At 40.1% G+C, this 27,785-nt stretch overlaps 1 protein-coding gene across 1 annotated transcript in view; it reads right to left on the bottom strand.

The window, feature by feature from the left end:
- Window positions 1–1,104: 1,104 nt before the first annotated feature.
- bsk146 (brain specific kinase 146) overlaps window positions 1,105–27,785 on the bottom strand; it is a 31,606-nt gene continuing 4,925 nt past the window's right edge. Inside the window, exons 2-5 of the mRNA XM_062056331.1 lie at window positions 18,361–18,613; window positions 16,857–17,059; window positions 13,399–13,590; window positions 1,105–7,201 (exon numbers count right to left, since the gene is read on the bottom strand). Of these exons, the coding sequence (XP_061912315.1) occupies window positions 6,482–7,201; window positions 13,399–13,590; window positions 16,857–17,059; window positions 18,361–18,532 (1,287 nt within the window). The 5' untranslated portion in view covers window positions 18,533–18,613 and the 3' untranslated portion in view covers window positions 1,105–6,481. The remainder of the gene's footprint in view (window positions 7,202–13,398; window positions 13,591–16,856; window positions 17,060–18,360; window positions 18,614–27,785) is intronic.

The raw sequence follows: 27,785 nt of genomic DNA, 5'->3' as shown, positions 1-27,785 counted from the left end.
TAAAGTTATTTTCCATTTAACTTCACCAGTTTTAGATTATTTTTATTCAAAATCGCTGAATTTTCACATTTGCCGTTCAAATACTGAGAAGAGACGGTGCGGTGATCAGCAGCCAGTTGAGGCACGTCACTCAGTTGAGCCTCAACATGGATTGCGGACTCGGCTAACTGCTGGCTTGCTGTGCAGTGAGACCGTATTGCTATATGAATTATATTATACATTTCCATAGTTTAGTTAGCTGAGGTATATAATGTACAGTGTATTTTGTCAACAACTGTATGTGTGTAATGTATTTCTTGTGCTGAGCAATCATAAAACTGCTGCAAAGACGCACTGTGGGAGGCTCGCAGTAATCCCGCCTCCTTGTGCCGTAAATGCACACCCGCCGCAGAACCCCCTGACGGGAGCGCCACATCAACCAAAGCCCACACCCAAACCCTCCATGTGCAAGACCGAATCCACCCAAAAAAAGTCACTTAACAAGAAGCCAAAAAGCGCAAAAACAACAATGCTCGCGCCGGAGGAGCCGCAAATGACTGCAGGGACACAACATTAGGTACACCTGCAGACTGCAGCACGGATTTCATATTTCATTCATTCACAACTCCTCCAACACGAACACCACTGTTCCCGCACTTATAAGTAAAGGTAAGACCATAATAACATTCTTTTTATTAAATGTCCTTTTTTGTGTGCTACAGTTTGTATGTGTAAAGTTAAAGTTAAGTTAAAGTACCAATAATTGTCACACACACACTAGGTGTGGTGAAATTTGTCCTCTGCATTTGACCCATCCCCTTGCTCACCCCCTGGGATGTGAGGAGAGCAGTGGGCAGCAGCGGCGCCGTGCCCGGGAATAATTTTTGGTGATTTAACCCCCAATTCCAACCCTTGATGCTGAGTGCCAAGCAGGGAAGAATGCTGGTATGAGCTTTTAAACATAACCCGTTAACTGCTGCCAATCAAATGGTGAATAAGATACTGTATATGTATACATATATATATATTTATATATATATGTATATTCAACCAACTGTAGGCTACTGCCGTTTACCATAAAACTAAAGGCCTTGATATAAAAAAATAGTAATCACAAGATGACTTTTATCAACAAGAATTCTCATTTTATTGACTAAATGTGGGGTTTACAGTAAGACAGTTTTATTTCGAAGACAAAACCAAGTTTGAATGCTTGTGGCCAACTAGTCACTAAAACTACACAACAACGATGATACTGGGAAATGTGTCACGGGACAGAAAGACACCCAAACTCTACTACAACAAGCATGAGAATGATGATGAGAAGATGTTAGGATGTTGGCAAATACAAGTCGAGAATAAAGAAGGGATCTATTATTGTTCAGTTCAGCAATAAATGCTTCCAAAGATGGTCTTGAAGTAAAAACATAAGAAATAACATACAGTATATATACTGTTGCTACACTAGCGTACAATTTTGTCAGTATCCACAACAATAAGACAAAGTGTGGGGAGTAAAACTAGGCAATAAACTGCAACTCACTTATGTCTGGATCTGGATAAAGGTGCAGAATCCTTATGATGTAATTCTGTGTCTTTTTATGTTTTGTAATTTACGTACAGATTAATTAGTCTGTTCAATTCATATCTGAGAAGTTGAGCAGGATAGTTTAAGAATTGTTGGGTGGAAGTCTGTGAAACTAATCTCATTACCTCCGTCAAGGACACACTCCAAATAAATAGCTAATAAATCACATTAACAATACATCAGTCATCAATTAACATTGATTAGAACAATTCACTCCACTTCAGTACGTAATCATTCAGTTAAATAAAGAGTTCAAAGAAGGGTGAGAAAAAATATTTGATCAAAAAAAATAAAAAATCTGTTTCTAAATGATACTTTGATTCCATTGTTTGCCGTGTACGTTTTTGGTTTAAAAAACTTCTCTAGGTCTCCTCCTACAGTATTTTGCAGGAAACTTACATTCAAGTATATGCAGGCTATTCAACCGCTAGCCTGGGGGCCAAATCTGGCTCGGGAAAGACACCAGACTGGCCCCTGAGTTCAGTTAAAATTTGGGAGACAAACGTTTTTGCAGCAAATTCCTAAAAACACCAGAGTGTTCCTGTTGTGTAGAGGAACTTTGACCACTGTCACACTTTGGCACATCCTTGCATTGACATCACCCAGCACACACAAGACATTGATACAACCTTGATTCTACATACATGTCCTTTAAAACTGACTTTGAAACAACGTTGCAAAATAGTGGTATTTGTAAATTGAGACAACATTGATGTCTTAACGTTGGATCCACGTTGCTGGTTGGAAAATGATCAAATTTCAACAGTCAAATCAATGTCGCAACCTGACATTGAATAAACATTGTCAAAAAGTACCTTGTTTCAACGTTGGAGTTGTGTTGTCAAACTTTGGTTGGGAAATGACCAAATTTCAATGGTCAAATCAACGTCAGAACCCGACATTGATTAAACGTCGTCAAAAAGCATGTTGTTTCAACGTCAGGACCTAATTCAACAAGTTCTCAACGTTGTTTTAATGTCTTGTGCCTGCTGGGCAAACCTTGCTAGCAAACATGGAACACCGGGGTCCACACTAATAATTTACATAACTGAGGCGTTCCTCAAAGCACCCCTTTAAGTTCTCTACTTTTTGGCAGTTACACACTTTTTCCGTAACGTGATTTATGTGACTAAGGTGTTGCTGTAGCTTGTTTACGTCAGATGCAGTCAGTAGTCGTTTGTTCAACTTCTTTATGATACCAGTGGTGTTCCTCAAGGTTCAGTTCAAAAACTTGTGAGAGACTCACATTTTTGCAGCGGCTTCTTAAAAACACTAGAGTGTTGTCATAGAGATGATCTTTGATTAGCTTTTTTGCAGAAGGTTCTTAAAAACTGCAACTCTGAGAAAAATAAATATACCAAAAACAAATGTCTACTGTAGAGGACGCTGGTTCTCCAGCCTGGAATATGCAAAACAAGACTAATAGTCACAGTCCCTAACTTTCTGCAAATGTGGCCCCCAAAACTATTTAGTTGAATATCCCTGATCTATTGGTAAACAATTTGGTGCTGACTCCAGTGAGGATTGTTATGCCTCGGTGGAAGTTTGTTATTGGTATTGTTGCTGCATAGTAATACTTTATAACTGCTTGTACTCTATTATTTGTTAGGGATGATTTTTACTTTAATATAATTTCCTACCTTTCCAATGAGCACCGTCGCTATTCGTTTGTTTTTGTTTCAACTGCCAAAAGTCGCTATGAGTGTACCGATGCCCCGCCACATTCGATCCGAGGAGGAAGAAGGCAACAAATTGTGTGACTGGTTCTTTTGTGCGGGACATCAATGGAAACAGGAAGTGACAGTGCTTCCCAACATGTTGCTTGTTGTGCTGGAAGAGGCTGGTAGCAATTAGGTCAAGAAAACGACATGAAGTACTTTATGTTGCAGGTAGAGTTTGTATATAGTAAGGCAACATACAAAACCCAAGACCAGTGAAGTTGTCACATTGTGTAAATCGTAAATAAAAACAAAATACAATGATTTGCAAATCCTTTTCAACTTATATTCAATTGAATAGACTGCAAAGACGAAATATTTAATGTTCGAACTGAGAAACTTAATTTTTTTTTTGCAAATAATCATTAACTTATACTTTAATGGCAGCAACACATTGCAAAAAAGTTGGCACACGGGCATTTTTACCACTGTGTTACATGGCCTTTCCTTTTAACAACACTCAGTAAACGTTTGGGAACTGAGGACACCAATTTTTGAAGCTTTTCAGGTGGAATTCTTTCCCATTCTTGCTTGATGTACAGCTTAAGTTGTTCAACAGTCCGGGGGTCTCTGTTGTGGTATTTTACGCTTCATAATGCGCCACACATTTTCAATGGGAGACATGTCTGGACTACAGGCAGGCCAGTCTAGTACCCGCACTCTTTTACTATGAGGCCATGCTGCTGTAACACATGCAGAATGTGGCTTGGCATTGTCTTGTTGAAATAAGCAGGGACGTCCATGAAAAAGACGTTGCTTGGATGGCAACATATGTTGCTCCAAAACCTGTATGTACCTTTCAGCATTAATGGCGCCTTCACAGATGTGTAAGTTACCCATGTCTTGGGCACTAATACACCCCCATACCATCACAGATGCTGGCTTTTCAACTTTGCACCTAACAGTCCGGATGGTTCTTTTCCTCTTTGATCCGGAGGACACAGCGTCCACAGTTTCCAAAAAACAATTTGAAATGTGGACTCGTCAGACCACAGAACAATTTTCCACTTTGCATCAGTCCATCTTAGATGAGCTCGGGCCCAGCGAAGCCGGCGGCGTTTCTTGGTGTTGTTGATAAATGGCTTTGGCTTTGTATAGTAGAGTTTTGAGTTGCACTTACAGATGTAGCGGTGAACTGTAGTTACTAACAGTAGATTTCTGAAGTGTTCCTGAGCCCATGTGGTGATATCCTTTACACACTGATGTTGCTTTTTGATGCAGTACAGCCTGAGGGATCGAAGGTCACGGGCATTCAATGTTGGTTTTCAGTCTTGCCGCTTACGTGCAGTGATTTCTCCAGATTCTCTGAACCTTTTGATGATATTACGGACCGTAGATGGTGAAATCCCTAAATTCCTTGCAATAGCTCAGTGACGAATGTTGTTCTTAAACTGTTCGACAATTTGCTCACGCATTTGTGACCCTCACCCCATCCTTGTTTGTGAGTGACTGAGCATTTCATGGAAGCACCTGTGGGATGTTCCAAATAAAGTGTTTGATGAGCATTCCTTAACTTTCTCAGTCTTTTTGCCACTTGTGCCAGCTTTTTTGAAACATGTTGCAGGCCTCAAGTTCCAAATGAGCTAATTTACGATTTACACAACATGCCAACTTCACTGGTCTTGGGTTTTGTAAATACACATATTTTTATCTTCTACACTGAGTGCATTTTATGTCACAATCAATTTAAATGGTGAAATTATTGTCCAGTATGGAATTATCGATCATACAAAGGGTGAAATTATTATTAACTATCTGGCATCACTGATGACTTTGTGTACTTTGTACAAGACTTGGTCAGTATCATCCTTGTTTACACTTGAAAAGAAAGCACTAATTGAATTAAAATTGTTTATTTTAGATGGAGGACTCCTTCTGGAACACAAAGATGAGGTGACAGCTGTTGTTGTGCATGATGCTGGTAGTTGGAGGACCAGGACGATGAGGTAATACTCTTCTTCACGGTGATCACGTGAGCAGTAAAAAGCAACAACAAGCGTCCCGAGGAGAACAGTGCGACTTCAGTGTCGGCGTCACGACCCGTGTCCTTTTGTTCCCAGTCCGATGAGGTCAGAGATTGTCACAAGATGGAGTCGTTTTGCATACTGACTGATTTGAGAGCAGCTGTTAACAATGGTTGGATTCAAGCGTGCTCATGAGGAGGCCGGAGCCTCGCGAGATACGTAATGACGTGTTTGTGTTCACGGAGCTGCTCTTCTCGATTATCTTGAGCGTTAGCACACAAAGATTCATGCAGACTTATGTGTGGACACAAAGGGCTCATTCTAATAGTTAAATTTTTTTCTTTGAATCAGAGACTTTCTTGCTCCTACAGTCCTTAAATTCCCTACCTTGTGAGCTCTTATCAAGTCATGCATTGCTTTTTTTCCTTCCACTTCCTGAAGGCGGTGACATGAATACACAACATTAATACAAATACACTAAAACGCACTGGATGGAAACTTTTTTTTTTTTTAGCCCTAAAACACCTCAAGAGATTATTGTGAACGGCCCTCTTGGATATAACGCGAGTACTTGTGCTACGTCAAAAAGATTCCACATCACGACATTGGACATTTTTTTAGTGTGTACAGCTGTTTGAACTACTCATGCATGTTTTTTTTCGGGGGGAGGCGACAGGGGTGCAAGGTTGAATTCTGAATACAAATGATGCTGTCTGTCGTGTTTTTTTGGCCAACGAGTATAAAAGAGTGTGGCGTGGACATGTTAAACACCTTTTAAGGATGACGGGAGGTCACACGATTACAGCAGGTTGAAATATTGTGACTGAGAAATCATCGTCCTGAATGTGTTACGTAAAAGAGCAGGTGTCACAACTTCAATAAAAAATAAACCATGGAATATGAAACAGAGTGAGACATCTTCCACAGCACTGCTCCATCCTTCAAATTGTCAACAAAGTACAACGCAGGGGGGTTTGCCAGTTCAACTCCCAAAAGATGTCATGCTCCATCCCTTTTTTTCTTTTTTGCATTTTCGAAGTATTGCTTTAGGAACAACATTTTGGTCTTCTCTTATTGAACTTTCTCCCAAGATGTATCCCCCGTCCTGTGGGTGTACACTGTCTTTCTCCGTGCATGCACATCTGGTGGTGGTCGGATGGGCGGTAGAAGAAGAAGAAGAAGAAGAGCACACCGGTGAGACAAGATTAACGTAGAAAATGTCGACAAGGTGCTCAGACGCAAATCTCGATGGGCGTGGCCACCAGCATGCGGCCTCCCGGCGAGCTGTTTTCCCGCGGCATCCGCTCGTAGCTGTTGGTGGACGACACCGAGCTGTTGGTGGACACCGACACGAAATGGTGGCCGCCGCCGAGTTCCATCATGCCACCCTTAGGCCCGCCCCCACTCCCCCGCTCCACAGCCACTGGGGACACGAGAGACAGTGGGGAAAGAGGAGACAGAGTCTGATGCTTCATCCGCTCCACCAGGAGCTCCTCGTCTTCCTCCCCAGACGAAGACGAGGAAATAATGTCGTTCACCTCCCCTCGTGCATTACTGCCTCCGACGACCCTTTCCCCGGCGCCGCCTGCACAGTTGTTGTTGTTGTTCTCCCCGTCCAGCATCCACGAGTGGCTGAAGTATCCGAACACCTCCTTGACGGAGCAACGGCGGTCCTGCTCCACCGAGAGCAGGCGGCGGAACATGCGGAGGGCCTGCTCGGTGAAACGTCTCCACTGGGAAGGCACCGTGTTCGTCCTTCTCTTCTGCCAGCGGATGAACTCCTGGTAGAAGGAGTCGGAGGCCAGCGCCTTCTCCCACGGGAAGTTACCAGTCAGCATGCAGAAGAGAAGCACGCCAAAGGCCCACACGTCGGTGCTGTAGTCCACGCAGAAGCCCTCGTGGCGAGACACGTCGCACAGCTCGGGAGCCGTGTACGGGATTGTGCCGCTCACCTAAGAGAGGAGGGAATACTCATCAAGCAAGCATGAAGAATACTCCGAAGCAGGGGGTGTCCAAACCTTATCCACTGAGCGCTGCTCCATAAAAAGTGAAAGGATGCAGGGGCCATTTTGATATATTACATTTTCAAAGACAATACAATTTTGTACACAAATTTCCTCGAAGAAAAACACAGCTTGCATGTTAGCTTCGTGTTATTAGCAGAGAATGTTAGAGGCCTACTGAAACCCACTACTACCGACCACGCAGTCTGATAGTTTATATATCAATGATGAAATCTAAACATTGCAACACATGCCAATACGGCCGGGTTAGATTACTAAAGTGCAATTTTAAATTTCGCGCGGAATATCCTGCTGAAAATGTCTCGGTATGATGACGCCTGCGCGTGACGTCACGGATTGTAGAAGACATTTTGGGACAGCATTGTGGCCAATTATTAAGTCGTCTGTTTTCATCGCAAAATTCCACAGTATTCAGGACATCTGTGTTGGTGAATCTTTTGCAATTTGTTCAATGAACAATGGAGACAGCAAAGAAGAAAGCTGTAGGTGGGAAGCGGTGTATTTCGGCCGGCTGCAGCAACACAAACACTTAGCCAGTGTTTCATTGTTTACATTCCCGAAAGATGACAGTCAAGCTTTACCATTGGCCTATGGAGAACTGGGACAACAGAGACTCTTACCAGGAGGACTTTGAGTTGGATACGCAGACGCGATACCGTGAGTACGTACGCAGCTGCGGCATCCAAACATTTGATCGCTTGCCCGTACGTGCGTGCCGCTATGTGCATGTCACGTACGTAACTTTGGGGACTTTGGGGAAATATATGTGCTGTATGAACTTTGCGGAGGTGAACGGTACTTTGGGCTGTGGGATTGAGTGTGTTGTGCGGGTGTTTGATTTGTATTGGTGGGTTATATGGACGGGAGGGGGGAGGTGTTTGTTATGCGGGATTAATTTGTGGCATATTAAATATAAGCCTGGTTGTGTTGTGACTAATAGAGTATATATATGTCTTGTGTTTATTTACTGTTTTAGTCATTCCCAGCTGAATATCAGGTCCCACCCGCCTCTCACAGCATCTTCCCTGTCTGAATCGCTTCCACTGCCCTCTAGTCCTTCACTCTCACTTTCCTTATCCACAAATCTTTCATCCTCGCCCACATTAATGGGGAAATCGTCGCTTTCTCGGTCCGAATCGCGCTCGCTGCTGGTGGCCATGATTGTAAACAATGTGCAGATGTGAGGAGCTCCACAACCGGTGACGTCATGCGCATATCGTCTGCTATTTCCGGTACAAGCGAGGCTTTTTTATCAGCCACCAAAAGTTGCGAACTTTATCGTCGATGTTTTCTACTAAATGCTTTCAGCAAAAATATGGCAATATCGCGAAATGATCAAGTATGACACATAGCATGGACCTGCTATCCCCGTTTACATAAGAAAATCGCATTTCAGTAGGCCTTAAATATCGGACAGATAATTATCATGCCGATATTAGGAATTATGACATCACACAGACAAATAGGGGTGACAAAAAAAAAAACGGTTTTCGAATGAATCGCGATTCTTATCTGTAACGATTCGTAATCGATCAAGGCAAATCATATTGTTGATGTACATGATCATATCTGCTGTACAGACCTATTTTAGAAGTGTGGGATACTTCTCTTGTTGCCTTATTTTTATTTGACTTTATTAAATGTTTAAGTAGAATTTTTTTAAACAAAACTAGTTTTCATTTAAGTATAAACTGCACAGGCGCTTACCAAACACAGACCGGTTTCGACAAGGTCTTTGTCAGTGTGCAATTTTTTGTGATGCACTTAAATAGTCACAGTTGTGGTTAATTGACATAATAAATCAAGTACAACTTAAAAAATGAAAGTGCAAAAATAATAGACAAAATGGAAAATTATACAAAATAAATCAAAGACTCATAGTATAGGAAAATAAAGTAATACAAAAAATAAGTAAAAAAAAACGAAAAACTTTTTAAAAAAATGTGTGAACAACCATTACAATGGTTGTCAATGTTGTCTATTATTCGTGCACTTTCATTTTTTGAAGTTGTTCTTGATTTATTATATCAATTGACCACAGCTGTGACTATTTCAGTGCATCACTTCCTGTTAAAAAATTGCACACTGACGAAGACCTTGTCGAAACCGGTCTGTGTTTGGTAAGCGCCTGTGCAGTTTATATAAAAATTATAAGAAGGACACGAGTGTTGCTGGCCTTGCTTTTTCTTTAAGTACACTTTTTGCTGTGCACCTCTTTATTTTTGTTTTATTACATTTTTTGAAGAGTGCATGTTTTTCCTGTATTTCATTTAAGTAATATAAAAATGTATCAGAGCTGTTTATCTACTTTATGGAGGAATATAGTTAATCATAGAACTGGCACCCGATCTAGAATCGTGTTGAATCGATTCCGAATCGAATCGTTACCCCCCCAAGTATCGAATCAAATCGAATCGTCGGTTGCCCAAAGATTCACAGCCCTACCGACAACATTAAAAGATCACTCCGATGACCTTTTTTTTTTTGGCGTTTCATGTGCTACTCGCACCAAATGTTCCGTAAACATTCCGCAAGGAGGAAAAAACATTGCGCATCAACACATCAAACTTTATCAGCCACCTGAAACGCCAGCATTGCTACGGAGACGCCTTCTGCTAAAGGAGCTGCCTCAAAGCCAGTTGCAAAGAAAGGTACACTACATCTAAATCCACCCCTAAAAATAAGGGACATAAATAAGTTAATGGGTATCATTTTTGAGAAGCAATAAGTTATCTGTATCTGTCAAAAATACATACTGGGTACCCAGTTTTTAACATTTCAACGTTTTCCCATTATATTACACCTTTTTGGTATTTCATTTAACTTTTTATGAGTTTTTTTGTGTTGTAATATTTTTAGAATGTGTGGCGGGCCGCTAAAAGTACCACAGTTTATGAAGAATGTAACTCACAGATCCAAATACAAGGCGCTTAACAGCATTTGCAAGCTATAAAATAGCGTGTAATATTAGTCGGTGCGTAATCTACTAAGGCCGTGTGCACAATTGATAACAAGTGCAAAAATGGCGCCTTATTTAGATGAGGTTTTCGCGTGTACCAATAAGCGGCTTTCACCATGGAGACACTCATTTACTGCTCATTCATGTTATCATGCTCCTATCTGTGGCTTTTTGCTGTTTTCAAACATGCAGCAGACCATTATGTACCACTCTGTACGACCTACAATGGAACCCACTTTTTTAGCGCGCTGAAGATGCGCTACTATGTAGATGCCAGACGCAAGAAAATGCATACTGCAAGAAGAATTTTTCAAACATATGAAAAAAACAACGTCATAAAAAACGCCAGCAGACACCAAAACGCATCAATTGAATTTGTTTTAATCAGCCCTTTAAATCATCCAGCAACTATGAAAGGATATTGCTGGAATAGACAACGTGTCTTATATTTTTATTTTTGACAGTCCCTACATGTTGACAAGCATATGTAGGACAGAGCTGCAGCAAGATCGCCTTATTTTGGCACAGTCATTTCTAGACAACTGTCCGTTTGCACGCACATATCAGACGTGCTAAATAAAGATGCAAAACAGCTCCCACAGAACATTTCTAGTCTTTATAAATCACACTGCGTCTAAATAATTCTCTTTGGATTTTCTCCTCCCAGTATTGTGGGCGTTCGGATGATCAGCAAATAATTTGCATATTCATGCAGACAGAAACACTAAATGGATTGCGCTCCTTATTCTGCTCACCTTACAAGATGCAATCCTTTGCGCACAAGTTTTAAATGGGTAAATGGGTAGGCCCAAAAGGCGTTGTACAGATAAATAAATAAATAAATATGATGAAGTTCTCAATAGTAATTGAATTCTTGTGCAGGAAATAATTGAGAATCTCTGCACTAACGACAGAGATAGGGTATGATATATCAGTTAATATCTGCATTTAGACTACAACAATCCTCAGAAGCTAGGAACCTTCAAGAGGGTTTGGATCACAGGACTCAAAGACAGATCCGGACTGTGTACACCAGTTACTGAGCATCAATGGTGTGCAATGCGGAACATATCTGATTGAATGGCAACATTTTTTATCAAGTCACAAGATGGAGGACAACCGATGGACAGTCAGAGGGAACTAAATGACGCGGTATAGAAATTACATGACAAAATGCCCGCTAGCTTGGGCGAGTGCAGGAAAAATCAATTAGCAGACCAAGTGTAAATGTTACGTAATAGATTGGCCTTTTGATAGTAATCCAACGTATTCTTATAGGGGTGTAATGATTTGTTTTAACATCGATACATTTTGATTACGATTTTGTTGTGTTTTTTTTAGAACGATACGATCTGAAATGATTCAATGAGTGGAAATCAAGTAGGTAACTTTTTAGCAGAAAAAAAAATTAACCACTGTGAAATAAAAACGGCGTACACTGCAGGTGAAGATTCCTATATTCCTGTTATTGCTTGTAAGAAAATTGCTGTAGATGACGGTGGTTAAATTCACCCAAGATAATTACAGCAGTATTTTCCCGCCCATTGATCACGTCATGTATTTCCTTCAGTGCAACCTCCTCCTTAGCGGAGGGTGGCTGTACCCAAACACTCACGATGACACATTGCAGTTCTCCGGGCAGATAAAATGGCCTTAACTTCAAAGTCAGATATTTCACAGCAAAAACTTTTTCAGACTTTGTCCTTCGAGCTCTTCTTGGATCTTTTTGCGCGTAATGTTCATGATCCTTAATTCTTTAAAAAGTGCTAAAAACAAACATATGAGGTCTGTTGTTCTTAAAGGCCTACTGAAACCCACTACTACCGACCACGCAGTCTGATAGTTTATATATCAATGATGAAATCTTAACATTGCAACACATGCCAATACGGCCGGGTTAACTTATAAAGTGCAATTTGTTTAATGAACAATGAAGACTGCAAAGAAGAAAGTTGTAGGTGGGATCGGTGTATTAGCGGCTGGCTACAGCAACACAACCAGGAGGACTTTGAGTTGGATAGCAGACGCGCTATCCGACGCTGGCCGCCGACCGCATCGATGATCGGGTGAAGTCCTTCGTCGCGTCGTCGATCGCTGGAACGCAGGTGAGCACGGGTGGTGATGAACAGATGAGGGCTGGCTGGCGTAGGTGGAGAACTAATGTTTTTAGCATAGCTCTGTCGAGGTCCCGTAGCTAAGTTAGCTTCAATGGCGTCGTTAGCAACAGCATTGCTAGGCTTCGCCAAGCTGGAAAGCATTAACCGTGTGGTTACAGGTCCAGGGTTTGGTAGTATTGTTGATCTTCTGTCTATCCTTCCAGTCAGGGGCTTATTTCTTTTGTTTCTATCTGCAGTTAAGCCCAATGCTATCACGTTAGCTCCGTAGCTAAAGTGCTTCGCCGATGTACTGTCGTGGAGATAAAAGTCACTGTGAATGTCCATTTCGCGTTCTCAACTCTCATTTTCAAGAGGATATAGTATCCGAGGTGGTTTAAAATACAAATCCGTGATCCACAATAGAAAAAGGAGAAAGTGTGAAATCCAATGAGCCCTTGTACCTAAGTTACGGTCAGAGCGAAAAAAGATACGTCCTGCACTGCACTCTAATCCTTCACTCTCACGTTCCTCATCCACAAATCTTTCATCCTGGCTCAAATTAATGGGGTAATCGTCGCTTTCTCGGTCCGAATCGCTCTCGCTGCTGGTGTAAACAATGTGCAAATGTGAGGAGCCCTTCAACCTGTGATGTCACGCTACTTCCGGTACAGGCAAGGCTTTTTTTATAAGCGACCAAAAGTTGCGAACTTTATCGTCGATGTTCTCTACTAAATCCTTTCAGCAAAAATATGGCAATATCGCGAAATGATCATGTATGACACATAGAATGGATCTGCTATCCCCGTTTAAATAAGAAAATTTCATTTCAGTAGACTTTTAAAACTGTTTTCTTTTCTAGTATTGATCAAATCAATTAATTACCTTTTAAATCGATGTTAGATCGATATATCTTCAGATAGATTTTTCATTGATAGATACATCGACCAATCGTAACACACCTATTAACTTACATTCACTCATTCTTAATAAAATGGCGGTAGCTCATTTTCCAGTTGATAAATTAAACAAATTCCGAACCCATTTAGACTGGAGACGCTCGTGTTACTCACTCGTTTCACAGGGGAGCCGGCCCGGCGGGTCATGCCAAAGTCCGACAGCTTGACCTTGCGGCACTCCCGGTCAAAAATGAGAATGTTTTCTGGTTTGATGTCCCTGTGGACCAGCTTCTTACAGTGCAGGTAGTCCAGCGCAATGGCCACTTGGTGCACACAGCGCTTAGCCACTGTTTCAGGAAGACCAACCTAAAAGGGAAAGAGGGAGGCTTAATGCAGAGTTCATAGAGTTAAATTGACAGTAGTGGTGTATAAAGAGCATATGGCCAACTAAACAACAGGCGCCATGACTGCTACCAAGGACGAATTGCTGTCGTTTTGACGTTAGTTTTTCTGACGAAACAAACCAAAATAATACGTCTATAGTTCTAAACATACTCCAGCTCATATACTTACGGGGCGGTATAGCTTGGTTGGTAGAGTGGCCGCGCCAGCAACTTGAGGGTTCCAGGTTCGATCCCCACTTCCGCCATCCTAGTCCCTGCCGTTGTGTCCTAGGGCAAGACACTTTACCCACCTGCTCCCACTGCCACCTACACTGGTTTAAATGTAACTTAGATATTGGGTTTCACTATGTAAAGCGCTTTGAGTCACTAGAGAAAAAGCGCTACATAAATATAATTCACTTCACATTAAAAAACATGCTTTTATTTCGTGAAAGTATAATTTAGCGGCCGTATTTGATGCATTCTACTGCTCCATTCCTGCAGTGCTTAGTGACCAGCTGGCACTCGTAACACGCACTTGTGACTAATCATTGAGGAGATCGCCTGAAACCGAGTTGGCCACACTCTCTTTATACACGACTCTGTGTTTGCGTGTTCAAGAACTCCCCCTATAGATGTTGATTGTAATGTCCTTGACACATCAACAGTAAACCCACTCAGCAACGGAAAACCGACAACATTTGTAAGAGCCATGCACGTTCAACATGTTTGTGTTTGTGTCCATGCTAGCACAACAGCAGACAGGCTAGTCCAACAAGGTTGTAAACTAAAACAATATGTATTTGTTCCATTCTACTCGTTACATGCTAATATACCATGTTGTTTTTCTTTACACACATTTTGTTTGTTTGAATTATTTTTCACGTCACAACCAACTAAGCTAGCATGAGCACGGCAGAGCTGTCAATTGCTTGGTTGCGTATGACGTCACGTCCGGCTCATTGAACATGCATGGTGGTCAACCTACCTCTGTTCTCAATGGTTACGAGGCGCCATTCAGCCTTTCTCGAATAGAAATGCCCTACGATTGCGCTGTTTTCGGCTGTACGAACCCTTCAAATCACGAAAAGGATAAACGTTTCCTCATAGTTCCTCGAGAGTTATTCAAAAAGGGCGGAAGAGTGCAAGATTTTACAAAACGACGACGTGAAAAGCAGCTTGCACTCCAGTCCAAGGGAGCAGAGTTGAGGGATGCACAAGTTTGCAGTGATCACTTTGTTAAAGGTTTGTTTAATATACTTTTAACATTCATCATTTTCCATTTAGGAATTATTCTTGATATTATTTGTATTTCTTAAACACATTTTTGCTACAAGTGTTTCGTAAAGCACCAAACTCATGGCTGTAGACGTGAAGTTAAATCATGAAATGCAACCTTACCCGAGCAAAAACGATGCATATTTATCCGGGAGAGTCTTGATACCAATGTCCTTGACCCAGCCGCACACAAAGAAGTTGTAGAACTCCATGCTTTTCCAAGTTTCCATCTGTTTTGTCGTGTAGAATGAGGTCTGCAGCACTTTACTTCGATATGTCTGGGAACGCGACTAACAGATAATCCTTGATATCCCTTAAAAAATCTTTCTTTGATAAAGTATAGGGATCTATTCCATTGCATAGTTTGATATTTTGCTTGTATCTGCTTTCTGCAGGAAGATTCAAACCTCTTTTGTACTCTGATAGTTTGTGCGCTGCTTGCTGCACAGCACCCATCTTAGCGTGGTTGACCACCACTGGTTTTCACTTCTGGGAAGAAGTCACGTGTCGAAATATAAGCAATAGCGAGAGTATGTACAACTCGGTTTTAGACGATCTCCTAAATGATTAGTCAGAAGCCCCTCACGTGACTACAGGGCGCCATGTTGGACACCGGTTTGTAAACATGCCATGTTGTGCGGCACGGGGGCGCTCCACTCGCCAAAAATGCGGGCAGCATTTGCATCGCATTGAAGAAAATTATGGAAAGTAAATATTCAAGGGACCAAAAGTAACAGCACAGGCTTACAGTATATATATATATATATATATATATATATATATATATATATATATATATATATATATATATATATATATATATATATATATATATATATATATATATATATATATATATACACACACTACCGTTCAAAAGTTTGGGGTCACATTGAAATGTCCTTATTTTTGAAGGAAAAGCACTGTATTTTTCAATGAAGATAACTTTAAGCTAGTCTTAACTTTAAAGAAATACACTCTATACATTGCTAATGTGGTAAATGACTATTCTAGCTGCAAATGTCTGGTTTTTGGTGCAATATCTACATAGGTGTATGGAGGTCCATTTCCAGAAACTATCACTCCAGTGTTCTAATGGTACAATGTGTTTGCTCATTGGCTCAGAAGGCTAATTGATGATTAGAAAACCCTTGTGCAATCATGTTCACACATCTGAAAACAGTTTAGCTCGTTACAGAAGCTACAAAACTGACCTTCCTTTGAGCAGATTGAGTTTCTGGAGCATCACATTTGTGGGGTCAATTAAACGCTCAAAATGGCCAGAAAAAGAGAACTTTCATCTGAAACTCGACAGTCTTTTTCTTTTTTGACAGCCTGCTGGTCACTAAACACTGCATGAATGTATATGTATATATATATATATATATATATTTTTTTTTTTTAAAAAAAAGTTAATGTACCACTGATAGTCACACACACACTAGGTGTGGTGAAATTACCCTCTGCATTTGACCCATCCCCATGTTTCACCCCCTGGGAGGTGAGGGGAGCAGTGAGCAGCAGTGAGCAGCAGCGGTGGCCGCGCTCGGGAAACAGAGGAGTGCATTAACTAAGGCCGCAGAAGTATATGTTGACAAAATAAAAGCATGTTTTATTGTAAATGTATAAGCTGGAGTAGCTTCAGAACTATATTTATACTTATTATTTTGGTTTATTTCATCAGGAAAAACAACGTCAGAACAAATGCATTTGTATGCTTCCGAGCTCAGCAGCACATGTCCTTGGTGTCAAACATGGCGCCTCTCGTTTAGTTGTCCATACTCTCTCGATACACGATAACTGCTAGCATGTAATCTTTTTTTCAAAGGCATTATGTAAACTTTTTAATGGATACATTGTTGTGTACTATGTAGGGGATATTTGTGTATCCTTTGGAATCTAGTGACAATAATACATCGCTAAGTAGTAGTAATAACGTGCCCATCAATGACTATAAGAAACAATGTGCACCTGTGGAGGAATGATGTCGAAGAGATCCCCTGCTAGCGCGTATTCCTGAGCGAACACGTAGTATTCGTCCGTCTCGAAGGCGATGCCAAACATGTTGATGATAAAAGGGCAGGGAGACAGGTAGAGGGAGATGCTGTACTCCCGCAGAAACGACTTCAGCTTGGTCGTCTTCTTCTTCAAGAACTTCAGTGCCATTTTTGTACCTTTTGGCAGGAAAGCAGGAAAAAAAAATTTTTTTTTAGATTCTGTGCATACTTCTTTAAAGGCGAACTCCGCAATTATTATTCTAAATTGTGAAAAAACTGCTGGCAAGAGGCAGCTAACAATACAGGTGATGGGAGTCATATGTTCCGCCTATAAAACCCTCTATAAAAACACTTTCAAAAACCGCCAACAACGCTCCATTTACCTGCCGTGACCTGTATAGTGACCAAATAGCGACATTGTTATTGTAAGAGCTAAGACTGAGGAACTACTTTTCTGTAACACAGTGCCTTGCTCACAGACACTCACACGGCTCCTCCGGCCACTAGCGAGAGGTAAGCTAGCTACTGAGCTGCTGCTGCTGAATCTCCACCTAGCTTGTAAAAACTCATGAATCATGCCTCACACATGTACGTATAAGGTTGTGGCCATAAGCCAAAAAGTTGGGCAACTTCAAAATAAACTTAGACTTGAAGAAATCGCTAGCAATATCTTTGTTTCATCCCAGCATTTTTACCTGACGAGTGAAGATTATGCTAAACACACAAGTCTTGTGCTGAAAGATACAACCATCCCATCAGTTGGCATCCCAGTGAGTGACTGTTTCATTCTGTTCGTATTTCTAGTTTGGCACTAAGCACAAGTGCTACATGATGGTTTAGTGTTTCACTATAGCTAGATCTAAAACTTGTAGCTCGTTCTCTGGATATTTAGTCTAAAAATACTAGGTTCTTAATCATCATTTGTCCCAAAAGTAGTCATCGTTGGCTCTCACGAAGTCTGCCATGATTAGTGGTAGTTGTTGTTGTTGTCGGTAATTGTGATCAATGCTATGCACTCTGTGAAATCAATGCAGTCAGGAAAGAAGTTGTGGTAATGTTTAAAATGAGCAAAATCCTGTAAATATTACATGTAATCACGAATGTCCCTGCTACTCCATTACATATGTACTTACAGCATGTACAGTATATAAAACATTGTTGGAGGTTTTTTTAAAAGGCTTTATAGGCAAAATAAGTCAATGACCATTACCTACATTGTTAGTCGCCTCTTACTAACTGTTGAAAAACGCACAAAATAGAAAGACAAGTGTTACATAAGGATTGTGACTGATGGGCAAATTTGATGGATACTGTCCTGCATCACTGACACAGGTACAATTTGCCTACACTAATACAACATATAGGCCTGTCTCTGCAGGTGAGCAAAGAAACTATCTGAAGAAATGTGGTATTTCCATTACACAGGTGCGCCTAAAAAGTGTCTTTGAACGATAGACGTGTTTATGCCGGCTCCTCACCTCTGATCTTGTGGATGACCAGGTCCACCTTGCCATAGGTGCCCTTGCCCAACTCCCTAATCACTTCGTAGTACTTATTGATCTCCACCTTCTCCAGGTTCTGGGCTGTGATCAGCTGGAGCTCGTCCAGAATGTCCATGTGGGCTTGCGACGTCAGCGGAGATGAACTCATGGCTCTGTCAGAGGATGGAGCGAGAGGACAAACCGAGGAACAGGTGCCAAGGCGGGCCAAGCAGCAACTAACACGATGTTACTGGAGAGACAAGAAAAACAAGTTTGTGTTATTAATCAATTATTATATTCGTGATGTTCTATTTTTGGCCAGAGTGTATTGCCAAGCATTATACGTTGCCAAGTATCGATAGATATATACTTTTTTGCATGATGAGTAGCAGTTTTAGGCCACGGGGGCAATTCCACAGGGCGAGATTTTCTAGGGGGCGCCGCCGCAAGTATGAAGGGAGTAAAATCATATTTATTTGTGCTTTGTACAATCCCAGTTTGTACTCTACCTGCTGGGCACTCTGTCAGTACACAAGTCTGTGTACTTAAGGTAGGGCTGGGCGATATATCGAATATACTCGATATATCGAATATACTCGATATATCGCGGGTTTGTCTTTGTGCGATATAGAAAATGACTATATCGTGATATTCGAGTATACTTTCTCACGCAGTTGCTTTTAGCTGCAGGCATTACACTACAGGCTCTTCTCACTATTTCTTGTCTCTGCTTCTCACAGACATAAAACAAGCGCACCTTCTTACATACTGTCGCGCATGCAACGTCACACGTCCTCGCCGAGCAGAGAGGTAGCAGCATGGGTAACGTTAGCTGTGGTGCGAGCGGAGAGGTGCGGGTGGTAATACGAGAGAAAGAATGTGCGAATCTGGTAACAAATGAAGGAAGAATTAATTCCAAGAAAAACAGCACAGGGTCCATCATCTGGCGGTGGTTTGGCTTCAAGCGGAAAGATGTCGAACAGACAACCGTAATATGTCAAGCGTGCGGCAAAAGCGTTGCTACAAAAAGTAGCAGCACTGCTAATGTGTAGCATCATTTGAAAAGTCACCCGCTAGAGAATGAAGAGTGCTTGAAACTCCGCATGTCAACATCTCCGTTCTGTGCCACACCCACAAAATGCCTAAGCAACCATTTCCAGATCAACACTGTATGAAAAAAATAGTCAACAACAGAAGTAGATAACATCCGCAGTAACCTATCACATAGCGAAGGACATACACAATTTGATTTCCTATTATGCAGCTCATTTTTATTTGACAGTTTTTTAAATATCTTGTGTGACATCATGCACAAAAGTGCACTTTATTTGTTTTAAACTGTTGTAGTGGCGTTCTGTACAAAAAGTGCACCTTAATTTAGTGTTGTTTTGATATCTCATCTTAGTGACATCATGCACAAAAGTGCACTAATAGCTTGTTTTAAAATGTCTCTGACAATCTTGCACTTTCTGTTTTGAAATGACATGAATGTTTGTGCCACTGCTTAATAACATGTTAGCCCCTCTAACCTTTAATTAGGGATCAGGATTGACTGCACCTGCCCATTTTTATTTGAGAGCGTAAAAAAGACAACAAAAAAGTCCAAAGAAGTATGTATGGAAATAAGCACACAACAGAACGGAAAACAACACAAAGGCACATTATTGCATAATCATTCCACCATAAAAATAATGGATTGATTGCTTTGTTTTAGAAGTCCCACTGTGTTGTACAATTCTGCTGGTATTGAATGTCAGCCATTGCCAGCAAGCCTATGACTGTTACTACAAACACAAATTACTTTAAAAATGCCACTGAATTCACAAATTGCCTGACGGTGATTCTATACATGCATGTGGAGAAAAGGCACACACACACACACACACACACACACACACACACACACACATACACACACACAAACATTGCATAACCTGAGGCACCAGAGAGCAGCTTCTCTCTAAATAGGCGCTCAATATTCACACTGCATGCACATGATTCATCAGCACACATCGCCTGTCCTTCCACACACACATTTGACAGTTGACTAGTCTCTCCTGTAACATTTTCTGACACAGATGGAACTGCTGCAAAGTAAGCACACTAAGGTAACAACTAAAAAAAAATGGGAGCGCACACACACAGCATACTAGCACACACACACACACAGCATACTAGCATACAAGTACCTTGTCATCACCTTTCAAAGGCGTCTGTGTTCCACTGTGGGGGTGTGATCTTGTAATGTCAAGTGCAAAGGAAGAGCACATGACACCAGAAGGTACCGAGGAATGAGTCCGTTTGGGTGATAAATGACTATGCAGGGAGAATATCTCTCTCTCTCTGTTTCTTTCGCCTAAATAAAAGTGTGCAATAAACGCACACATTCACTGAAGGGAAGGCAGGGAGTTGTAAAAAAAAAAAGGGAGAGGCCATTTGTTTCTGTCCGGGATTAGAAGTGCTTACTGTAGCACTGCAAGACGCATGCTGCAGCACCATGTGTGCCCGCGTGTGTGTGCATGTGTGTTTGTGTGCATGTGTGTGTGTGTGTGACTACTTATTTTGAGTGAGCCACTAATGCAGGGTAATTCTAGTTCAATTGGCTGCCAAAATTTATTTCAAAATCAAATGTTTTATCAAACAAACTTTGGTGTTAAAGTAGCTGTAAGGAATAATAGAGACCCTTTTTTCTTGTCAAAAGTTTAAACAATGTGCACTAAATACAAATATATATCATAACACTCATATCCATATTTCAGGGCTAGTCAACACCAGACTGGCCCTCCAGTTTAAAACAAAACATTTTGCAGCAAATTCCTAAAACCCTAGAATGCTCCTGTTGTATGAAGGAACTTGGAACACTGTAAACACATTGGCAGATCCTTGTATGACATTTTATCTTGCTAGCAAACATAGAACACTTGGTCTAAACTTGTAATTTACATAACTGAGCCATTCCTCAAAGCACTCATTTAAATCACCTACTTTTTTGGCAGTTACAAATGTTGTCCGTAATGTGATTTATGTAACTAAGGTGTGGCTGTAGCTTGTTAACTTCAGATGCAGTCAAGTGAGGAGTCACAACCTTACACTTTTTGAAGCTGAACATACCGAGGATGAACTGCTGCTTATAGAAGATAGCATGAAGGAAGAGTGAGACGTTGGAGCAGATGGAAGCTGAGAGAGTGAGAGTTTCAAGTTTCAAGTTTATTCACAATACCATACAACAATTTCAATAGTAATGAATATCATTTAAAGATATTGGTAAGTGAAAGGGTCCCCCAAATAAGCTAGAAGAAGCTTTTGACAGGGGGTCCAAAGGACAGTATATACATGGGATGATGAAAAATGGTAGCAAGCACAACAACAACAACAACAACAAAAAAACAACGCTATATGATAAACACAAGATAATAGTACTAAAGCAAGCATACACATACACACATACATTCATTCAACCATGCAAAACCCAACAGTAGTCAACCCCACATGAGGCATTAGAGATAGGTGGTTAATAGGTAAGTTTTCAGTTTATTTTTGAGGTTGGAGAATGGATACAGCATCTTGAGGCTCTCATAAGCCGGTTCCAAATCTTAGGTCCCCTGCAAACAACACTTCGATCGGTACAAGCCAGTAGACGATGTTTACCTGATATCAGATCTAAGTTACGAATGTTGTGGGCATGCTGGGGATGGTAGATAGAAACCAAGCTACAGAGCCTAAGATTCAGCATGTGGATGACTTGATAGGTTAAACAAGCATTTTGATAAATATTGAACTCTGTCAGTCTTAAGAGATGGTAATTATGAAATAGATGTCGAGTGGGGGAATTAAACTTGGACCATGACAGGGCCCGTATGATTTTCTTTTGCATGGATTCTAATTTGTGAAGGTATGTAGGGAAGGTGTTACACCAGATGACATTACAGTAGTTTAGATGTGGTTCAAATAGAGTTTTATATAGGGTAAGTAGAGCATACAGAGGAAGACAATGACGAAGGTGAAAGAACAGGCCAACATATTTGGATAACTTGTTTACCAGATGGCTAATGTGACATTTGAAATTGAGATATTCGTTAATGATGACCCCCAGGAATTTTGTGGAATACACTCTCTGTATTTCCTGCCCATTGATGTTGATATGGCAGTGCTCAGTATTTTTCCGGTTTTTATTAGAATGAAATAGAATAACATTTGTTTTATTAACATTAAGTGAGAGCTTATTGCATTTGAACCAGGAATCCACTTTCACAAGCTCTGAATTGACAGTTACTTGTAGATCGTGGCGGCTCCTGTGTGAGGTAAACAAATTTGTATCATCAGCAAAAATTATTTTATGAAAAGTTTCGGAGGAGTTTACAAAATCATTTATGTATAGGATAAAAAGGAGAGGCCCTAAGATGGATCCCTGGGGAACCCCATATTTTATGGTCATACAGGGTGAATTGTGATCATTGACAAATACACATTGTTGCCTTCCGTATAGGTAAGAGCGAAACCAATCGAGAGGTACCCCTCTGACACCATAGTGGTATAGTTTGTATAATAAAATAAGTGTGACAACTCTATAAATGTGGAACAAGGAGCCAAGCTATTTCGACATAAATAAAGTGCTTACCCAAACTAAACCTGAAAAAACTTCCCCGGCCAGCTGGACCAAACGCACAACTATCCATCTAGTAAGTCACACTTTAAATATTGATCATGATACACACAGCACACCAGGCTTGTTATTACAGCTACAGTACATACACTGTCTGGCTATATGTGTACAAACAAAACATGAAATGTTAGCTAATACTTTACAGATACTGTAATATGATTGTTCATGTTTTTCAATCAGTATATGTTCTATCGCATTGTGTTGTGCATTACAAACTCAAACGCGTTTTGTGTTGACGTAGAAGCTAGTTTATCTCTTGCCGTAGTTAGCTTTTACAGCTAATACCGAAGCACGCCAATGTGTTACTACAATAGAAAAACAGTTCCTCAGTGTTCGCTCTTACAATAACAATGTTGCTACAGCTTTGTTATTATACAGGTTACAGAACGTAAATTAAGTATTATTGGCGGTTTTTGAATGCATTTTTAAAGTGATTTAGAGCAGTGGTCCCCAACCACTGGGCCGTGGCCCGGTACCGGTAAGTGGATCGATTGGTACTGGGCCGCACAAAAAATAAAATTAAAAATATATATATATATACATATTTTTTTTATTTTTATTAAATCAACATAAAAAACACAAGATACACTTACAATTAGTGCACCAACCCAAAACACCTCCCTCCCCCATTTACACTCATTTACACTCATTCGCACAAAAGGGTTGTTTCTTTCTGTTGTTAATATTTCTGGTTCCTACATTATATAGCAATATAGATCAATGAAGTCTGCAGGGATACAGTCCGTAAGCACACGATTGTATTTTTTTATGAAAAAAAATAATAAAATACCCCCCCCCCCCCCCCCCCCCCCCCCCCCGCTGGTCCGTGGGACAAATTTTGAAGCGTTGACCAGTCCGTGGTTCCAAAAAGGTTGGGGAACACTGATTTAGAGGAAGAATTAATTGCTCCCATTACCAGCAATGCTAGTCACCGAGAACTAACCGATTTTTACAAGTTAGAACGAAAAAAGAAAAAAAAACCTTTGTCTTCTTGTCTCTCATAATGATTGTGAACGATAGGCAAAATACAAAAGTGCAGTTCCCCTTTAAAAACACTAGAGCGCTGTCATAGAGTTAATCTTTCACTAGCTATTTTTGCAAAAAGTCCTTAAAAACAGCAGAACGTTCCTGTAATTGACAAAATAAATAGACCAAAATCAAATGTCTACTTTACAGGATGTTGGTTCTCCAGAATATACAAAATGTGACTAATAGTGAAGGTGGTAGTTCTGGCCAACTTTCTAGAATGTGGTCCCCCAAAACAATTTAGATGAACATCCCTGCCATATTTAAACAGCCAGTTAACTTTCAACCATTGCTTCTGACTTAACAAGACGTTTTTCTCGTTAATGGGGCTATTTTTTGACTCTAACGTGAAAGATTGATATTCGGATGTCTGAGTCAAAGCTGAGTCACTATAAATAAAAATAAACAATTTTTTTCACATGAATAAGTTGGAAATGTGACCCAAACATCACATGCATTCGTGTTACTCAAATCAAAGTTGAACTTTGCCAATTGCGTATTGTTGATCATAAAATAGATTCCTGATGGTGAATACCGTAATTCTATCCTGTAGAATTCCCTCCATTGGAATAAATACACTAAATGCATTTTCCATGTCGTTTGTCAATTCTGTGGTACCATTCCGAAAACGTACGTTGCCCTTTTTGTAGATATCATTTTTTTACTGAAAAATGTTGCCGTATGTTGTTTTTTTTATGCTGTCTTGGTTACGGTATGCAAGCTGTGCACGAAAGGGACTCGTCCACTTGCCATAGTATAATTTTGCAGAATTGGTTATCCAAACAAAGAGTCCCATGCGTCAGTGATTTAGAATGGATAGTGGTTCTTTTAGAGTTGAACAGATTCTGTCCATAATTGTCTTTCTAATATGTGTGTTGGTGGTCTATTTGTTCATAGAACACACAGAACGATGAACAACTCCATTACTGTCTGCTTTCTTTGTGTCGGTCAATCAAGCTCGGTGCTCCCTGTGCTGTTCACATGATGAGGCATTCAAGCGCACTGCCTAACTTTTAACAACAACAAAGCAACAAAGATGCAACAAAGGTATCAAAATATGTTACCGTTTGTTTTTACATTAGTTGGTATCCCATAGTACCGACATAATTGGACTGGTACCTGTAAAAGTACCGGCTGGGTACCCATCCCAAGCAACATAATTGAATTCGAGAAAGAACAATCACCTACTTAATTATCATCTTTGACAACGACAGTCAATGAATGTAAAAGTGATTAGTAAAATTGGATTTGTCATTATATGTATTTTTTGCATTGTATTATGTGTGTAAAACTACAAGCAATCACTATAAAATGTGTTTTGTGTTAATATTTTTGGGTGTGTGGGAGGCACCTTTTAAAAGCAATTACTGTACAGTACAAAACCCGAGTTACAACTGTATTAGTGTACCGTATATGTTAGTATTTCCTTGTAATATTTTAGTATTTCCAAACTGGTATACACATTTTAGACTAAGCTACAATATATAGACTTAGGTTTTGGGACAGCTGGGAAGATACAGTATTGACCAAAATAGTATTAGTAGTAGTAATAGTAACAATTTTAACATGTAACATGACTTTTAAAAATAAAATAAAATGTTTAGATAAGAAATATGGTATAAAAACAAGACACAAATATGTAGTAGTTTTATGAAGTAATGTAATAATACTGTACAGCATTTTACCTTGGAGAGTAGACTTCTACGGTATACCCTTCCATGCTTCTCCGTCAAACACACTATCAGCAGCTTATCCATATTTTCATGGATACATGTCTGCTGTTTAGATATTATTTTAACATTCTTTGCCGGCGTTAAGACTCATTCTGCTTTAGTATGTTGCAGAGTAGCAGTGATGAGCTCGAATTGCTTCACCAAGTTGGCTACACGGTCGCTTATATTTTAGATGATTTATTATTTCTTTATTTCAATTAATATTATCCACTTCTTCCTCTCAGCACTGTCTTTCACACTCACTTTCTTCCTTCCCATGGTTGGAAAAACAAAGTTATGTCCATCTTTAACTATATGCTAATGCTGGCGAGTAAGACCAGACGGGATCTAACAGGGTTTACTGTGACATTTGCTATGCGTACGAATGTCGGCGATGCTTGTAACTCCTACTTTTACTGCAACTTAAAACATAACATTTAGCCGAGAGACAGCGCTTATCTCAAAACACTTTTAAGTTGAGGTACAACTTCAATTCTATTCCCCACAGTAAGGCAATCGCATGAATGGTTTTGTCTTAGTTTTTAGGTTGAATGTTTTTGATTACGCATCCCTGGCTAGGAATCAAACCCACAGCCCCTGCCAAGAAAAGCAGAAATATGTATTATTAAACCTCGGTAGATCTCGCAGTGATAGTAATATTACAGATGTAATTACTCTGAAGGTCAATAAAGGCACCTTAAGTATGACTAGGGATGTATATTGTTAGGATTTTATCAATATCAACATATTATAATATTGATATTTCTTATCGTACTTTTATAGGTACCTTATTTACAGTAAATAAAGATGTGGGAAAAAAAGCTTTTTTATTGCCATTTTTAATAGCACAAGAGGTTGTACACCACCAACATCATGTAACATCTCACAGCAGGGAAGTCTTTTATCAACATCTGCGTTTTATGTCTTAAACAAGTCAACTCTGTACAGAGCAAGATGCAATGCAGTTATGTCATCTTCTCGCAAAGACAATACAGATCCATCACTCTGTTTCTATTCATTACAATTACACTCAGCTGGAAATAATATTAATGGTGTCTTTTTATTGTGAGCACAGTCCGTTTACATGATACCTCATATCAAATATACTGTATAAATCAATACAATCAATTAGCATGTTAGCTGGGTGTGCATTTTGTAACAACAGGAATTGTTTTTTTGTGTTCATGGTGCACACGGACATGTTTGAGTGAAGGACCGGCGGCTTAGGGTTGTTGCTAGGAATTCTGGGCCTCCCGAAATAATATCCGTGCAGGCCCCTCCCCATTTGTTGCCACCTTTGATTCTCAGGTTTTTTTTAGTGTTCTTGATGGTGTCTGGTGTAATACACCCAATTTGTTTTCTTTTTTACGATTAACCACTCAACAAATGAGAGTATTAATATGTAAATGATGTGTTATTAGCGGTCTTATTCTCATTTCACTGATTTGCAACATGCTATTGCCCCTCTGATTGCAAATACATTTTCAATTACCACTCAATAAATGGGTATAGTGGATATTTTATTGTATTTAACAATCGAACGTTCATATGACAAGTGTCCTGGATCAAGATACTTCACAGGCATTTCATTTAAATGTGCAAGTAACACAAAGAGCACATGTCATACAAATATCAAAACAACAAGAAGCCTCATCTAATCTCAATTGAAGTTCAAATTGAATTATAAAAATGTAGCATATAGTTTGCTACTATATAATTAAAATAGCAGAGGTGTTGATTAATGTCTTAGTCACTGCAAATTGACTAAAACAGCATAGCAGTGTGTACATCACTCACTCACCATCAAAAGCATCATTGGACTGCTGGAAGTGAGCGTGTGCTGGGGGGGTCAAACTCAGATGAAGCAGCCACTGCTGATTCTGGTGCAGCAGAGCATAAAGTTTTTTGTTCGGTTTTAAACGTTAAATGTTATCTTTCATGGAAAACTGATGCAAAACAAATGTATTCTTGACAAAATCTAAATGGGTTTCTTAGTACACCTAAGCTTCAGATCAGGGTGC

Source organism: Entelurus aequoreus, linkage group LG08 (assembly GCF_033978785.1).
Source record: "Entelurus aequoreus isolate RoL-2023_Sb linkage group LG08, RoL_Eaeq_v1.1, whole genome shotgun sequence".
NCBI lineage: Eukaryota > Metazoa > Chordata > Actinopteri > Syngnathiformes > Syngnathidae > Entelurus > Entelurus aequoreus.
This window is presented reverse-complemented; position numbering and strand designations above follow the sequence as displayed.